The sequence below is a fragment of the Fusarium redolens genome (genome assembly GCF_020744475.1).
Source record: "Fusarium redolens strain MPI-CAGE-AT-0023 chromosome Unknown BKA55scaffold_27, whole genome shotgun sequence".
NCBI lineage: Eukaryota > Fungi > Ascomycota > Sordariomycetes > Hypocreales > Nectriaceae > Fusarium > Fusarium redolens.
The window spans coordinates 496,659-513,613 of NW_025763690.1; the positions used below are offsets into that span (position 1 = coordinate 496,659).

The window sequence follows — 16,955 nt, forward strand, 5'->3', positions numbered from 1 at the left end:
AAAGGATTTAGTAAAGTTATAATTTTATTAATAAAACTAACTAAAAAGGGAAAACTTTTAATTAAAATAATAAAGCTTAAGAAGCATTTAAGTAATTAAAAAAAGCAATCCTTAATAAACTAGTCTTAATAATATTTAATCCTAAAAAAGAAATTAAATTAAAAATAAATATATTAGACTTTACACTAGGTAGATAAATTAATTAAAGAAATAAGGAAGGAAAGCTATATCTTATTACTTTCTATTTATATAAACTATATAAAACAGAGCTTAACTACCTAATTTATAATAAAGAATTTCTAGTAATAGTTAACTACTTTAAAGAGTTTAAATACTATTTAATAAGAAATAAGTATAAGGTTAAGGTTTATACTAACTATTAAAATATTTTATACTTTGCCATAACTTATAAACTTAATAAATAATAACTATATTATATGGAATTCCTATATAAATTTAACTTTATAATTATTTACTAAAAGGGATTAAAAATAGTAAAGTAAATATAATTAGCTAATAACTAGACTATAATACTAGCACTATTAAAGTAAAAGAATAAATACTAGAAAGGAATAATAAGGGAGAATATTAATTTACTTAGAAAATAATAATACTAAAATAGATATAAGTAGAGGTAATTAAAGAAATCCTAAAGAAACTATAAGAATTTATTTAAGAATTTTATATATACCTATTATATAAATACTAAGGAGTTACTAAAACCTTAAAATAATTACTATAATAAGGCTATAAATAATATAAAAAGTAGTAAAAAAGGTTATTAAATAATATAATATTTATACTAAAATAAAAGTATAATAATATAAACCTTATAAAATACTATAATAATAAAAGTTATAAAGTAATTATAAAGCTTAATTATTATAAACTTTATAATTAAATTACTATTATTAAAAGATCCTTTAATTAAAATCTTCTATAATAGTATTATAGTTATTATAAATAATTAATAAATTCTTAATTTACTTACCTTACAGAAAGGCAACAGATATAGAAGTTATAGCCTATATCTTCTATAATAAAGTAATAAGGGAATAAGGACTACTAAGAGAAATCCTAATAGATAGAGGACTAATATTTACCTCTAAATTCTAATAATTACTTATAGTATTTATAGAAGTTAATTACTAACTTATAATAGCCTTTAGACTATAGGCAGATAGCTAGATAAAATAAATAAATTAAGTACTAAAATAATACTTTAGTATTATATTAATTATAAATAAGATAACTAAGTTAAGAAACTACTAAGTACTTAGCTAGCTTATAATACTGCCTATAATAAAAGTATAAAACTTATATTATTTAATATAAATATTAAATTTATACTTAATATATATTATAATACTTAAGAACCTAAGAATATAAACCTAGTAGTAATTAATATAAGTAATAAGCTAAAAGAAATATATAATAAACTTAAGACTAAGCTAGAATTTATTAAGAAAAGATATAAAGATACTATAACCCTAAAAGGTTAAAGAATTAACCTTTATAAAAGGAGATATAATTTACTTATTTATTAAAAATATTAAAATAAATTAACTAAGTTATAAACTAGATTATAAGTACTTAAGATTAGTTAAGATTAAATAAAAGATAGGTGAAAATTAATATAAACTAGATTTATTTTAAATATTAGATATTACCTAGTTTATTATATCTTAATACTTAAATTAGCTATAAATATAATATATATAAAAACCAGTAATAAACTATAATAAATTATAAAATTAGAAATATATAAAGTAAAGGAAATTAAAGATATATAAAGAATTAATAAATAAAAGATATATCTAATTAAATAGAAGAACTACTTAAAAAGCAAAAATATATAAGAACTAATAAAATACCTTACTAATACCTAGCAACTCCTAAAGAACTCTTACTAATAACTATAGAGAGCAAAGGATTAAAAATCAGGTTTTAGTTAATAATATTAGTATTACTAAAAGACTAAATATCTAGAACTACTATATCCTCCTCCTAAGTAATAAGATTACCTATAGAAGAATTTATACTATTAATAATAGATTAAAGACCTTACTTATATAATAAATCCTTTTAATAATAAATATAAAATAATCTTATAATGGCCTTATTAACCTCTTATTAGGCCTTAAGAAGCTTTTCCTTAGCTTCCTCTTCTGCCTATTTTAGATAATTAGACTTATAATTTAAATAAGGAACTAAAAAGAAAATAGTTAATAGAAGGTAATAAGGATAAGGGAAATAATATATAATAGGCAATTATAATACTAAAAGTATTATAAGATTAACCTTATTAAGTATATTTAAAGTAATAAGAAGAATACTTAATTATTTTATAATAAAGGCCCTTAGCCTTATAAAAGGAATAAGGTATAATATTAAAACTAAATATTATAATTAAATTTACTAAATAAATATACTTTAAAGTTTTATAAGATTTTAATTAAAAATTTTATAATATAATAATTAGTAAGGTATATTAAGAAAATAATAAAAGAAAAGAGTTAATACTTATTAAAGCCTAATATAAAAATATAGAGATATATAAGTCTTAAGGGCAAGACCTAATAAAAGGGAGAGATTATATTATAACTTATATAGCTATATTATATAGGCCTTATAAGTTCTACTTATTATAAAAGGATTACTTCTCTTAGTAAGAATCCTCTTCTATTAAATTACTTAAATTATAATGCTTTAAGACTAAATTACTATAGATTACTAATAATCCTTAGAGATCTAACCTTTAGATTACTATTATTCCTTACTAAGCTATTAGGCTACCTTTAATATATAAAACATATTTATTAACACTTTTATAAAACTTAGCTTATTAGCTATTAATAAAGTATTTTTATATTAATAAGCCTAATATATATTACTTAATTATTAAGAGATATAATACTTTATAATGCTTAGTATTATGCCTTATATAATCTGTAAACATAAACCTAATATAAATTAGTTTACTTATTTAGAAAACCTAATTATTATATATATTAATAACCTTAAGTAATATATTATTTAATTATAAAAGTAAAAAGGTATTAATAAGCTAATATAAGTTTATTAATTATTATTACTTAGGCTTTTATTAAAAGGTATATTATATTTAATAATTTTTTTTTTTTTTTAACCTTATAAAAGGCTACTTAGCTTTTTAGCCTTTTTATTAATAACTTAAATAAAAAGACCTTTATAATAGGCTATTATAATAAAAGTTAATATTAAATACAGTTTATCTGCCTTAATAATTTAATTACTACCTTAATTAAGTAATAAAAATACTAGGTCTTAATAGCTAAATTAACCTTCTTTCTTTAGCCTACTTAAAGACATACTCCTTAATTAACCTTTATAATATATTATACCTAATTTATTTATTATACTTCTAAAGTATATTACCTAAGTTAACTTTTTATTTCTATTAATTATACTTATTAATATTAATTATAATTACTATTATAATACTTATTATTTATAATAGCTTATAGCCTAATTAAGATTATTATATAACTAATTATAATCTTATTAATATAATTAAATTAGCTTTAAAGTAAGTTATAAGTAGAAATTACTATATAATATATATAATACTTATAGTTATTAAAAAGAACTTCTTATTAAATAAGAAATCTAACTTAATTAAAATAGCTATTTTTAATTATAAGCTAAGTTAATTAATTAGTTATATAAATCTAAGCTACCTAAGAGGTAAAATATCTCTAGCTTAAATAAATTAAAAGTTATTTAAATTAGAAAAGCTAAAAAAAAGCATTAAGATATAACTAGCCTATAATAGTAAAAGAGGTAGTTTTCCTTATTGTCTTTATAAGCCTAAACTTAGCCTATTATAAGAAGTAGCTTATTAATATAATTATAAAGGTAAAATAAGTACTTTGTTTCCTTCTTATTATCTATAAATAAAAGAAGGTTTTTTTTTTCCTTACCTTTAGCCTTATATAAGGTTATTAAGCTTTTTAAGTTTTCTGTTAATAGTTTAAATAATAAAACCCTTATAGCAGGCTATTATTATAGAAGTTAGAATTAAATAAGGTTTATCTACCTTAATAATATACTTACTGCCTTAATTAAGTAATATAAATACTAGCTATAGGTTTACCTTTTAATAGCTAAATTAACCTTCTTTCTTTAAGCTATTTAAAGAAATACTATATTTAATTTATTTATTATACTTAAATATATTATCTAACTTAAATACTATCTAATCCTTTTTATTAATAATATAATAGCTATATTACCTTAATACCTATATATAATAGCCTATAGCTATATAATTATACTTATTATATAACTAATTATAATTTTAATCTAGCTATTCGGCCTGCCTTAAAGGTAATTAATAAAAAATAACTTTATATAATATATATAATAGTTATTATTATAAAGAACTTCTTATTAAAAGGCAGATTTAACCTTATTAAAATAGCTATTTTTAATTATAGCTTAATCTAGTTAATTAATTATATAAAAGAGAGATATTATATTAATTTAATTATTTTAAATTAGGTTAATAATAAGCTATTAGGTCTTAAAGATCTAGAAATAGCCTTAAGGGAAGGTTATCTTCTTTAATTAAATAAGGCAGCTTTCCTTACTACCTTTATAAGTAACTTAGCTATATATAAAAAGTAGCTCCTTAATATATCTTCAAGGGCAGCTAATATTACTAGAGAGCTACTCTTGAATTAATATGGAGAGTTTATATATAGAGTTAGATAAACGCAGGGTAAAGGCAGTGTTTAGAAATTTAAAGCAATTGTGTTAAGTCTGTTACTTTATATAAGTTAGTTGGCGAAAGTCAAATCGACCTAAAGTTATAATATAATTAATTAAATATATATAGTAAGGCATATAACTCATTAACCTTATATATATAAATAAATAAAGTAAGATTAGTAAAAAAGTAGTAATATATACTTAGGAATTAATATAAATATAATATAAATTAGTTTATTTTTTAAAAAATTGTAATTATTATATTCTTTAATTAACTTATACTTATTATAATAATAAGCTTTAATATTTAAATTTTTAAGTTTAATAACTATTAAATAAAATAAATAAATAAGTATTATATATAATTTATATACTTAAATTATTTTACTTAATATTAAAAACTTTTTATTTATTTATTTATTTATTTATTTATTTATTATTGTTCCTTTCCTCTTTATTATAACCCTAGCAGTTACATCACGTGTACCCTATAAGCAGTCGTGCAGGAAGCCCTATATAAAAGAGGAACTCAACCACTGAGACGTGAACTCATGATGAATTCACAAGCGGACCTTCTCAGCTAATCACAGCAGGATTACGCTTGTACAGGATTACTACGTTCCAGGAGCCACTGCAATCCAGGATCACCGTAATCCCAATACCAAGTAATCCCCCGAGGATCCCTTCAATATTTATATATTCATTTAGTAATAGACAGAACTCAGCTCACCAGCTATTAGTAAGACCTCTTTATATCAATAATCCTTACCAGCATTACTTAATTGTTAAGAGATATAATGCCTAATAACTGCTTAGTATAACACCCTATATATCTGTAAATATAAACCTAGTTCAGACTAGTTTACTTATTTAAAAATGCACCTATTATACTTTTTTAGTAATTTATTTTATATTATAAGATAAACCTTTTAGCCCTAACCCCTAGGTAGACTTAAGTTAAATATTAACCTTTACCTTAATATTATAATTACTAGGGAATTAGGGTTAGCTATTAGTTAGTATACTTATCTTATATAAAGTTTAAACTAAGTAAATAGCCCATACACAACCCTAACACCGCCATATAATCTTTACTTGCCCTTAACTACTTATTTAGCTTAAATAAGCCCTAGACTAGTAATTAAGTTATGGCTTACGAGAGAAGGCGGCGCGGTATTAACCTAGCCCCACTTTATTTGCATATTATAGACAAAGTATTCACACCAGTATTCCTACAGGCCACACAATAATTCGCCGCGCTATTTTGTTCGTGTAACATCTTCAGCGGGTCTATTGCCCAAGTATATCATTCTCCGTCTCGCGACGGAGGAATTCAAAGGCTATGCAAAAAGGTTGTAAGCAAACATTAATTCAGATTATACCGAGGAGCGGCATTCCATGCTTAATCGTCTTATACGTGCTGTCTAATATCAGTATGTCGGGGACTAAAGAATCCGGGCGAGCTAATAAAACAAAGTGATCCAGCTATGTGGGCCGAACTCTATCCGGATTAAAAGCATTCCTTGTCTCGCTGATTAGCGAGCGGATGCATGGAGCTTTTTATTCCAGACTTTCCATCGCGTAGCTGCGATATAATAGGAGAACGAAAGAACATCCATGGGTATAGGCAAACCTTATGGCTTCTGCCTCCTCTTGTCTCTACGTGCGCGCCGAGACTTTATGAGGTCGGTGCTAGTTCTGGAATATAACAATTAAAAGCTATAAGGCACCGGGCATTAACCTACCCAACTCTACATTCTATCAGAGCACAGAAAGGGTGTCTGGTACCGTGAATGGGCTTACCCACCCTCCCTATCGCGCCCTGTTTACCTGTGCCACAGCTCACTCATTGCTTAGCGCCTATTGCTGAGCACGCAGGAGATCACCACTTCGCAACCATCCACCATGGCGGCATTCATCTTACCACCGCCAGCCTCACATGCTTTCGGTCTCGAATGCTAAGGTTTCAAGCACATGCTTCACCTATGTGATACTGACTCACGCCGCACGATACGCCAAAAGTTAAAGGTGTAGGCGTCAGCTTGAGGAGGGGTTCGGGGAATTTACCCGTTGCAAGCTGTTGGGACCGTATGACAAAGACGGTCTGATCTGCTGGTGGCTGCAATATGTATACTATCTAGGGAACTATGCCCCTCTCAAACACATGTACCTTAGGCCATTTAATAACGCCTTCGACTCCCACAGTATTGATTTACAATAGGTCTAGTTGCCCGACGGAAAGAACTTCATCCCCACTTCTCCATACCATACGCCCCTCCAATACACCTCAGGCATATATCGTCCGATGTTGAGCCGCACTAGGCAGCTCTTCTGTCATATGAGTCCGATACGCCTCTTGTCTCTTTCTCTTGCTGGGCTTTTCCTTCTCTTATCGTTTAGAGATAAGCATTCCCCGAGATCAAGCGCCTCCTCGTGACTCGTGCCGCCCGCAATGAAACGGTAGACTGCTTTGTGGGGAGCTCAGACCATGTCTACAGATTGGAGCCTCTGTCCCGTCTTTGTCACGTCCATCTCCTTCGTCTCTTACCGCAGCCCTTACACCCCAGCATATAAGCAGACTATCGAGTGTCGTAACGATATCGCGCTGTATCAAAGGTGCGCTTCGGCCGGCGCTATTTGTTACTCCTTCACCTAAGCCCTCCCCATGTCCGTCGGCATATAAGGCCGTGTATTCTCGCCCATCTCGCCCGCTCATTGCTAGGCCATGACGACACACCGACTCAAACCCTCTACTCAACCAACTTCAACCACTTTTACAATGTCCATGTTCATGTCACTACCCGACTCCCTGGAAGCTCCTCCTCGCAGACGCTCCTCGGGTACCAGGAGTGTATCTGCTGACCCTGATGAGGACTGGACCAAGATCTCTGACATTGCTGAGCGCCGACGGATACAGAACCGCATTGCTCAGCGTAACTACCGTACGTTCTTTCCGCTACCTCCGAGAGGCTAACTTCCACCGGACTTAGCTTCCGAAGATTCCAAAGCTAATTCCCAACCATAACTGACATAAATGCCTGCTTATAGGCAAGAAACTCAAGCAACGCCTCGAGGACCATGAGCGCCGTTCTAGCTCTTCTGACCCTGCCGGACCCGATAAGCAGGCCCAGGAGACCACCAAGTCGAAGCAATCCTTCAAGTCCCTGAAGCCGCAGCCCGCTACCTCCGCCAAACCAGTCATCTCTCAGAGCCAGTTCAATCCTCCCGGGGAGCCGACTGACGATCTCTTTTTCACTTCCAGCCACGACGACCAGTCTCGCTGCCACAGCTTTTCCCAGTTCACATACTTAACTAATCCGGCTCCTAATAACAAGTTTATCACTACCTACAATTCCCCTAATACCTATCCAGCTATGACTATTACTGACGCCCACCCTAATTACCTAAATACTTCCGTCATGCCTATAATACCTTCCCCTAGAATGCTATATAGCAATACTGCTGATCAGGAGTCCTACACCAGCGACAGTAAGGTGACCCCTTATACGACTTATGGCTATATATCGCCCATAGACTTCAACGCTCCAAGCATCTATGACCGGTCTAACCCTCATGTAAGTTATGCCACTTAACGCCCTGCAGGGTAACTCGAGACCCATGTATCTGATAGGGTTTATAGACTCCTCCGATCTCGACATTTTGGGATAGTTCAGCCAACTACTTTAATGCCGAATAGGAATATCCTATCACGCATCGGTCAATGCCCGATTCGCCCAGGCTGGTGCGGCATTAATAATAGGAGAGAAAGACTACATCCACATTCTTACCCATCTAAGCCAAGATAATTAATAGCTATCTTTTTCTCTGGGAGTCAGGAACGGTTTAATACGGTCTAGAAAGAGTAGCAATCAGGACATAATTGGGCGACTATAAGCTTCTTTATAACTTATTTAAGCCCTAGAAGTCTATTTAAGAGGCATAGCATGGCGGAATTAAGTTTTGGGCTTTTTATTATGTATTTCCTTAATATAATAGGAGTGGGAGGTATTATTTAGTAATCTCTTATCTGCTTTTCTTTATCTCAGATTTAAACTCTAAGTGACGAAAAGTTGGATAAGCGTGATAAGACGACAAGCCTTCCTTGAGGTGAGATGTAAAAGCCTGAATAGTAGTAAAAACATGTATCGAGATCCGTGATGTTTTAATATGTAGGGTGAGCGTTTCAGTAAGAATATGGGTTTCACGGACCATGATATAGCCGCGGTTATCTCCTGCTGCATGGAAATAGCTTTTAGGGTGAAACGAAACGATGTAATCGGATCATCTGAGTAGGCTAACTTATTCTTTCCTGTTGCCATTTGCACCAACATAGTCTTAGGCTTTTGCTTCTTGGTCATCTCGAATTGGCTATAAAAAGCAACCGAACGACTATCGGGAGAAAAGATAATCGAGTACAGGGCTTTGGAAGCTGTGATCTTCCTCCCAGAGATATGTACCACCCGTAGGCGAGGATATGGCCATAAACATCACATCTGAGGAAGATTGCATTGATGAGATGTGATCTATAGGAGATTGCTGTGTGCCTCCATTTCGTGACCAATACTCCTCAACCGGCCCCCCACCTTTGCGTAGTTGGGTAGGTTATCTGCCAGAGCATATAGCTTGAGAAGAGAATTACCAGAGGCGGTGAGAAATGTCTGTAAATTAACCCAGAGTAGTTGGAACGAGACATGGTCGGAGATACCCCATGGCACCTCAGTGCTCAGACCTCGAACGGTTATGGGAAATTCATGACCATCTGACTAGAAGCTACATGTTGTTCATTCGGCTGGGTGACCTGCTGAGGGTCTGCATTGAAAGCTACGGCACCGAGTGCAGGAGCAGTCGCGGCAAGAGTAGGAGTGAGAAGTAGGGCAACTGATTTTCCAACGTAGCTAGAGATGATCACCCTGAAGGTACAACTTGTACAGTCATCGTGCAGGGCGCCGTAAGAGAGACAACAGCAGAATACACAGCATCATCTGACGCTGTAAAGACTGGGGAAATGCAGTCGAAGGGAATCGAAGCGACATTCTTCCTAGTCTCACGGATGTAGGCAGGACCACTGGCAATAGATATTGATTTGAGGGCTATTGGTAGAAGACAGCCAAAAGTCAGATTTAAAGGAGGTAAAGTCTTAACTAAATTTCACTTACCACAGGAAATAGGTGCCATGTCTTCAGAGCTTTGCAAATACTATATAAAAGAGCGAGAACATAGTTACTTAACTTAAATTGAAAGTATTATTTTACGCGGGCAAAGAGTGGGCTTTATTACAGTGATTGAGAACCAAGTCTTACTACAGTTTATAGTACACGATCCAAACCCTCTTAGCTATAGAGCTATGTCATGAGACGATACGGAAATTTAACATTCCCCGAAAGCATTTATAACCCGTCTAACTAAGCACGAAGCACAAATACCTCTCATTCTTATAGGTTTACTTATAAGTATAATTGGCATTAGCTATTATATCATATCTTATGTTTGAGCCAAAGGCGATATTTATATCAGCATACCCTGGACTAATGGCCCTCTTTTATATGTCTTGGCAGTGCTTTTGCTCTTGCTACTTAATTGGAACATTGAAGAGGCTGTGTCCTTGCTATCTAAGCTATGAATTTAATTAATGGTCTAAATAGGTAATAATAGAAGTAGCCCTTGATGATGAAAAAAGAAGCACTATGAAGACAGGAGACGTTCCTATAAGGTCCAGCTTCCGGTACTTTAACAGGAGGTTCAGAGATCTGGGTCAGTGATACTCTTAGCTCGGGTTTTGCAAACACTAATAATTCCATAAGATGCTTTTAAACACCATCTGACAGAGGAGATTCAACGCCTTGATATCTATGACGAATCGCAAGCGGCCGATATAAACAATATCAGTAAGCGGCATACAAATAACAAAAGAGAACGAGAGAGCACTACCCCCCGACTCAATGAAGCATATCATGATCTTGAAAAACGCATAGAAAACCTCAATTATGTTATACGGCGAGAGGAAAAATGGGCGGCGGTACAGGAATCCATCACCGCCGCCACCGCCAGAGAAACAGCCGTCATTGATGCCGATAAGGGCAATGCTGCATCATTTTCTCAAACTTTGGCCCACGCAGACAAGATAATCAGACATCTCCAGGAGCGCAAGGCCGAATTACAAGCTGAGCTCTCTGCAATCGAGCCAAATATCATAGCGCTCTCTAATAACTCGGATTATCTTTCTGCCGAAGGTTAGGGTTAGGATAGGGTTAATATTAACTGCCTAAGCTAGTTTTGCCTCAGTATTTTCTTTTAGCTAAGATATAGCTATAAAAAAGAGAGGGAGAGATAAAGAAATAAAAGAAAGTAAAAGGAAAAAGGTAAGAAATAAAGGTACAGAAAGGAAAAGGTAAATATAAGAGAGAGATAATAAAAAAAAAAGCTTCAAGAAGGAGAACAGCCTAAGAGGCTAATAAGGAAAGGTATAGCTTGAAGAGCTAGTAAGAAGAAATATAGCTAAAAAAGCTAAGAAAGAGAGATATAGGTTAAAAGCTAAGAAGAGGGAGGGGATTAACTTATAAGGGGTTTAAAAAGACCTTCTAGAGGTATTTTAGACTAATTTAGCTAGGCCTATAAGGATCTTTTTAATTATAAAAGCTACTAAAATAACCCTAGTCTTAGTTAAGGTTAGGCCTATTATAGTATTAAGCTAGGTAATTATAATAAGACTTATAAGATTTTAAAGCTTTATAAAAGATATTAATAGGGTTAGGGTTTATACTTACTATTAGGTATTTTAATAAAGGGAAATATAAATATTAGGTAAATTAGAAATATATAAGTAAAAAATATAAAAGAATTTTAATATATTTAAATATAAATTAATTTTAATACAGTTTTTTAAATACCTAATTATATAATTATTAACTTAAAATAAAGTCTTTTTTTATTTTATCTTAAAGAAAAAGTTTATTAATTAATTAAAAATATAATTTATAAGAATATTAATAATTATATTATATTATAAATATATCTCTTATTTATATTAATAATATATTAATATTATAGCTAATTTACTTATTTAGTTATATAATTTATCTTATAACTTTTTTAATTCTTTTTTTATTACTAATATTAAATTTATAACTTTAAGTCTTTAACTTTAAGTAATTAAACTTATATAAAACTTAATATATTTCTTTTATTTTCTTAAACCTTATAATTACCTTACTTTTATTTATATTATATTATAAGTCCTTAATCTTATTTAAGACCTTGTTAGCCTATTATTAAATATCTTTAAGTTACTTATTATATAAGCTACTTAAGCTAAGGGCTTTAAGGAACTTCCTCTCCCTCTTACTTAACTATACCCCTTTATATAACTTTCCTTCTAAATCTATAAGTTTTTACTTTTTAAAATTAAAAAAGGCTTTATTAATTAAAAGGTTTATTATATAAAGAAAATATATAAATAAGAAAATCTTATAATTAAAGATTATTAGCCTAATAGAGCTAGTATTATTTTTATTTAATATAGCCCTTTTAATATTTATAATTATTTTATAAAGTATATTACCCTTGCCTTTCTTATTTTATTTAAATACTTTTTTAATTTTAAGGATTATATTATAGCCTTTAGTTAAATAAGGCTTATTAGCCTTAAATACCTATAGGCTTTTTTAAAGTATTATAATAATATAGCTATAAGATTAATAGTACTTATAGCTAGAAGTTAGGTTAGACAACTTATTATATAATAGATAATTAAAATATAATAATAGAGGTTAATAAAAGACTTTTTAAATAGGTTATAGAAAAAAGGTTAAAGTAAGCTAATAAGTGAGGCTTTTTAGCTAATATATATATAGCTACGTTTAGGCTATAATTAAAGTAATTAATTATAATAATTTAACTTAATAAAGCTTTACTAGTTATAAAGGTAATAAATATTTAAATTATATTAAATTCTAGAAATACTTAGATATACCTTTTAAGGCTAACTTATAAACTTAAAAAAAGAAATAATATAATTTATTTATTTATTTTCTCTTACTTTTAACCTTATAAGAGGCTATCTAGCTTTTTAGCTTTTTTATTAGTAATATAAATAAAGAGACCTTTATAGCAAGTTATTATAATAGAAGTTAATATTAGATAAGGTTTATCTGCCTTAATAACGCAATTGCTGCCTTAACCAAGCAGTAGAAATACTAGTTTTTAGCAGCTAGATTAACCTTCTTCCTTCAACCCACCTTAAGGAATACCACGCCTGATTTATCTATCGCACTTCCACTCAAAGGTCAGTCAGAGCCTAACCCAGTAGAAGATTAACCAGCAAATTCACAAGTACGTTACCCGACCTGACTGTTGGTCACACTTGCTGACATCAATCATAGCCACCATCACGATGCCTGTTCGCAATAGCCTGCAGCCCGATCAGGGCTATTACACAACTAACTATAATCTCATCGATATAATTAGACCGGCCCTAAATCAAGCTATAAAAAGAGATTATTATATATTATATATAATAGCTATAGCTATTAGGAAGAACTTCTTATTAAGAGGGAACTTTAACTTAATTAAAATAGCTAAAAAAAGCCTTAAGATATAATTAATCTCTAATAATAAAAGAGGTAGCTTTCCTTACTGCCTTTATAGGCCTAAACTTAACTTAATATAAAAAGTAACTTATTAATATAATTATAGAGGCAGAATAGGTATTTTATATCCTCTCTATTATATATAAAAGAGTTCTAGGATAAATGCGGGGTAAAGGCGGGGTTTAGAAATTCTGTCAAAGTCAGAATTAAAGGAATTATGTTAAGTTTTATATAAGTTAGTTAGCGAAAGTCAAATTAACCTGAAGTCATGACTTAATTAATTAAATGCACGTGGTAGGGCACGTGACCAATCGACCTTGCATATGAGAATAGATAAAGTAAAATTAGTAAAAAAGCAGTAGTCTAAACTGGGGATTATACTTTATAAATAGAAAATTAATTATTCTTTTTATAAAATATAATTATAAGGAAAATCCTTATAAATCTAAGTTAAAAATAAATTATTTTAATTATAAAGGGTATTATATTTAACTTTATATATACTTATAAGATATTAAAAACTTAATTATAAGTTATTTTAAAAAGCTAAAAAAATAGATGGATTTTTAGCCTTATTTTAAGGTTATAATATATTTAATAGTTAAGAAGTATTTAATTAAAGAGTAATAATATAAAATAAGAATTTTTTAATTAGTATATATATTTAATTAGTATACTTATTAAATATATTATATTATTTAAATATTAAGTTTATATATATTACTTTATAATAATTAAGTTTCTTTTAAAACTAAACTAATTTATATTAGGTTTATATTAGTAAATAATATAAGGTATAATACTAAGTAGTTTAAAATATTATATATCTTAATAGGTAAGTATTATATATTAAGTATAGTATTATAAGATTAATATTAATCTTATTAAGTTTGTTTTAATTATATATTCTTAATATTAATTAGCTTTAATTTATAAGTATATAATGTAAAAGTTTATAGTTTTATATATTATATATAATATAATAACTTATCTACTAGGCTTTATTTATTATAAGTTGTCTTTAGTTAGCTATATAAATATTTATAAAATCTTAATTAAATAAAAAATAAATATCCTTATAAATTATAAACTCTCAAGATATTAATTGGGTAAACTATAAATAGAATACAGGAATAAGATAAAGGGCACAAATTAGCTAATTGTAATTCCTATTATAGCTCTAGTAAGCAAAGATAAGAAAAATTAACTTAAGGGAGGAAGCGGTGTGTTCCACGAGCACTGCTAAGCCTGGAACGCCATATTCGCTGACTGGCGTTGTCTGGGTCGCGCCACCGGTGCCCATCGTCCAACAGCCGTTCGAATGGCGTTGGGCATAATGCATGTGATCAGATTCAGCTGCTATATTGCTTACATGGCGTCGGCCTGGTTCTGCCCCCATCGGATTATGTCGTGTGCGCCTTGGATGGCTTGGATGGCCAGTACGGGATATAATTTCTCAGAAGTATTGGGCTACGTTCACCGATGTCGATCATCCGTGCGTTGTCGATCACATTGCAACTCATCATACTCTTGGGCAAGATCCCTTGCCGGCACGATAAGTTAGATATGCACGCCGAATTGACTGGAAAATTGGGATCGTAAAGATGCAGAAACTATCATAAGGCGTCGGAGAGTATTAGTGCACTATCACGGCATAGTGTTTGGTCAAAAACCCATTATAAACGGAACTCTCTTGAACTAGCTATTAGCTATTAATAAGAGCACGAGTTCATTCATTACGCCACAAAATGGATAATTCCGCGGATATTGAAAATGAGACTTTCCTAAGTTTGACTCAGGCCTGAGTTCAACCTTATGCAGAAATGTGGCATCAAGCTGAACAACCATTATAATAAGTAGCCTATCAAATCGTGCGGCACGGAGAAACAGAATCGACAGCAAATGGAGGCTTTTAGCTAATATAAGCGATTGAAATTCTAGAACCTCTCTGGCCGCGTTGGAATTACCATAGTAAGTAATACTTATTAGGCTGGAGTTTCCTCCTTTCTCTTCCTTCCGCCCTCGCACCTATTAATACATATCAAGCAGAGGTCATTAAAGGTATAAGCAACACACGTACCCATGATCACTGATTTGCACAAACCTGATCCGATGCCTCAGCCACAGAGGCTGGCGCGACGAGCCGATGTTGAAGAGCTGATTTCTGGTACAATCACTGTGACTGTTGCTCCAGATTCAACCTGTGGGTTTAACGCGAACAGAGATCGATGGACATGTGATGAGGGGCTACGTTGCGTGTGGGAATCGGGCAAAATCAACCGTGTATGGTGCGAATCACACGCTGTCGCCACCACTTGTCTTGACCGCACCGTCTACCTCGACCCAGCCAAGTGCAACAACGAATGTAGTGCAAACAGTCACATTGCTGTATGGTAAGATAAAGTTTCTGTTATTTCCTTCTGCAGTTACTTTATCCTGACTCAGTCACGTTCGTAGCGCTTCGACTGCGGCGCCCGTCTGCGCTACACTAGAACTTGGTGACGGGATTTTCTCCTATTGGTGTAGTACATTGGACTTTATTGTACGCTTCGATAGTACACCTTTGCAACCTCGAGAACTGAGCACCCTGGTACTAGTTGACGGACACGAGATTACGGGTGGATTAACGACATTGGGGTTGGAACCAAGCACAACCGAGAGCGGATCAACTACAATAACTGCTTCTGAAACAGAAAATTCAAGCTCCCTGACTGAACCGTCCACTTCTGCGACTCCCAGCCCTGGTCCAAATCATAACGTCGGCGCAATTGTTGGTGGTGTAGTGGGCGGCCTGGCCGTCATCGTCATGGGTATCTTTGGGCTCGTGCTTTTGCGCCGCCGTAGAGGCAATAAGGACACTCTATTTGGTTCAAATTCTGGCTCAGCACCTCAGCCTCAATTTCTATCAAATATGCCTGACACGGCCGAGGTTGTGGGGTCTCCGGCCCGGGCCGCTCATAGCCCGAACACGGGCTCTCCCATCGGACCTCAGTTCGATGCGGTTCCGATTCAATCAAGCGTTTCAACCCCTCAACCCACACCTTCAAAGCCGCCTCTTTATGAGGCACCCAGTCCGGAGACTGTATGGAGCTGTGAGCTTGACGGGGGAGGACAGATCACCATCGTGGGTCGATGCATGAGATGGGATAGGGCCTCTATGTGCCTGAATCTGAGTGTTTATAGTATAAGGCTATTGCGGGGAAGTAATAACACGTATCACATCCTTATCCATCTACCTTCTTTTTTCATCATGGCGTATGACCTCGGATTACTGGGAGGGATTCTTATCCATGTCTTTGGCATGGGGTTGGAAGAAATGACTATGACTAAGCGGAGCTCAATCAAGGATATATTGTATCTATATCTTACGTCCTGTGCCTGGCTGTAAGCCTTTCTCACTTCCCCTCAGTCTTTACCATCGGTTCAAATTTTACATAAGAACTTCGCCCAACACCATGGCGGACATCTTATCTTGCCCTCCACCGTGTTGGCGCATTTAAAGTACGAGGGGCCTTTTATGCTATTGAGAGATGGAAATTGGAACCTCGATGGGCTGAGAATGGTGGAATAGAGAAGGGGGTGGTTACGCACAGTTTAGGTATCTTCCTTCTCTACCGC

General features: G+C 32.2%; 3 protein-coding genes across 3 annotated transcripts; all 3 read left to right on the plus strand.

The window, feature by feature from the left end:
• Positions 1-7,531: 7,531 nt before the first annotated feature.
• BKA55DRAFT_527924 (uncharacterized protein) lies at positions 7,532-8,345 on the plus strand (the record flags this gene model as incomplete). The annotated part of the gene is made up of 2 exons (XM_046188958.1): positions 7,532-7,694; positions 7,801-8,345. The coding sequence occupies 2 exons, from the start codon at positions 7,532-7,534 to the stop codon at positions 8,343-8,345; spliced, it is 708 nt and encodes a 235-aa protein (XP_046042309.1).
• A 2,091-nt stretch (positions 8,346-10,436) lies between these two features.
• BKA55DRAFT_697457 (uncharacterized protein) lies at positions 10,437-10,987 on the plus strand (the record flags this gene model as incomplete). The annotated part of the gene is made up of 2 exons (XM_046200382.1): positions 10,437-10,503; positions 10,554-10,987. The coding sequence occupies 2 exons, from the start codon at positions 10,437-10,439 to the stop codon at positions 10,985-10,987; spliced, it is 501 nt and encodes a 166-aa protein (XP_046042310.1).
• Positions 10,988-15,364: 4,377 nt separating this feature from the next.
• Positions 15,365-16,658, plus strand: BKA55DRAFT_743909 (uncharacterized protein). The gene is made up of 3 exons (XM_046201571.1): positions 15,365-15,730; positions 15,795-16,461; positions 16,521-16,658. The coding sequence occupies exons 1-3, from the start codon at positions 15,420-15,422 to the stop codon at positions 16,542-16,544; spliced, it is 1,002 nt and encodes a 333-aa protein (XP_046042311.1). The 5' UTR covers positions 15,365-15,419; the 3' UTR covers positions 16,545-16,658.
• The last annotated feature ends 297 nt before the right edge of the window (positions 16,659-16,955 follow it).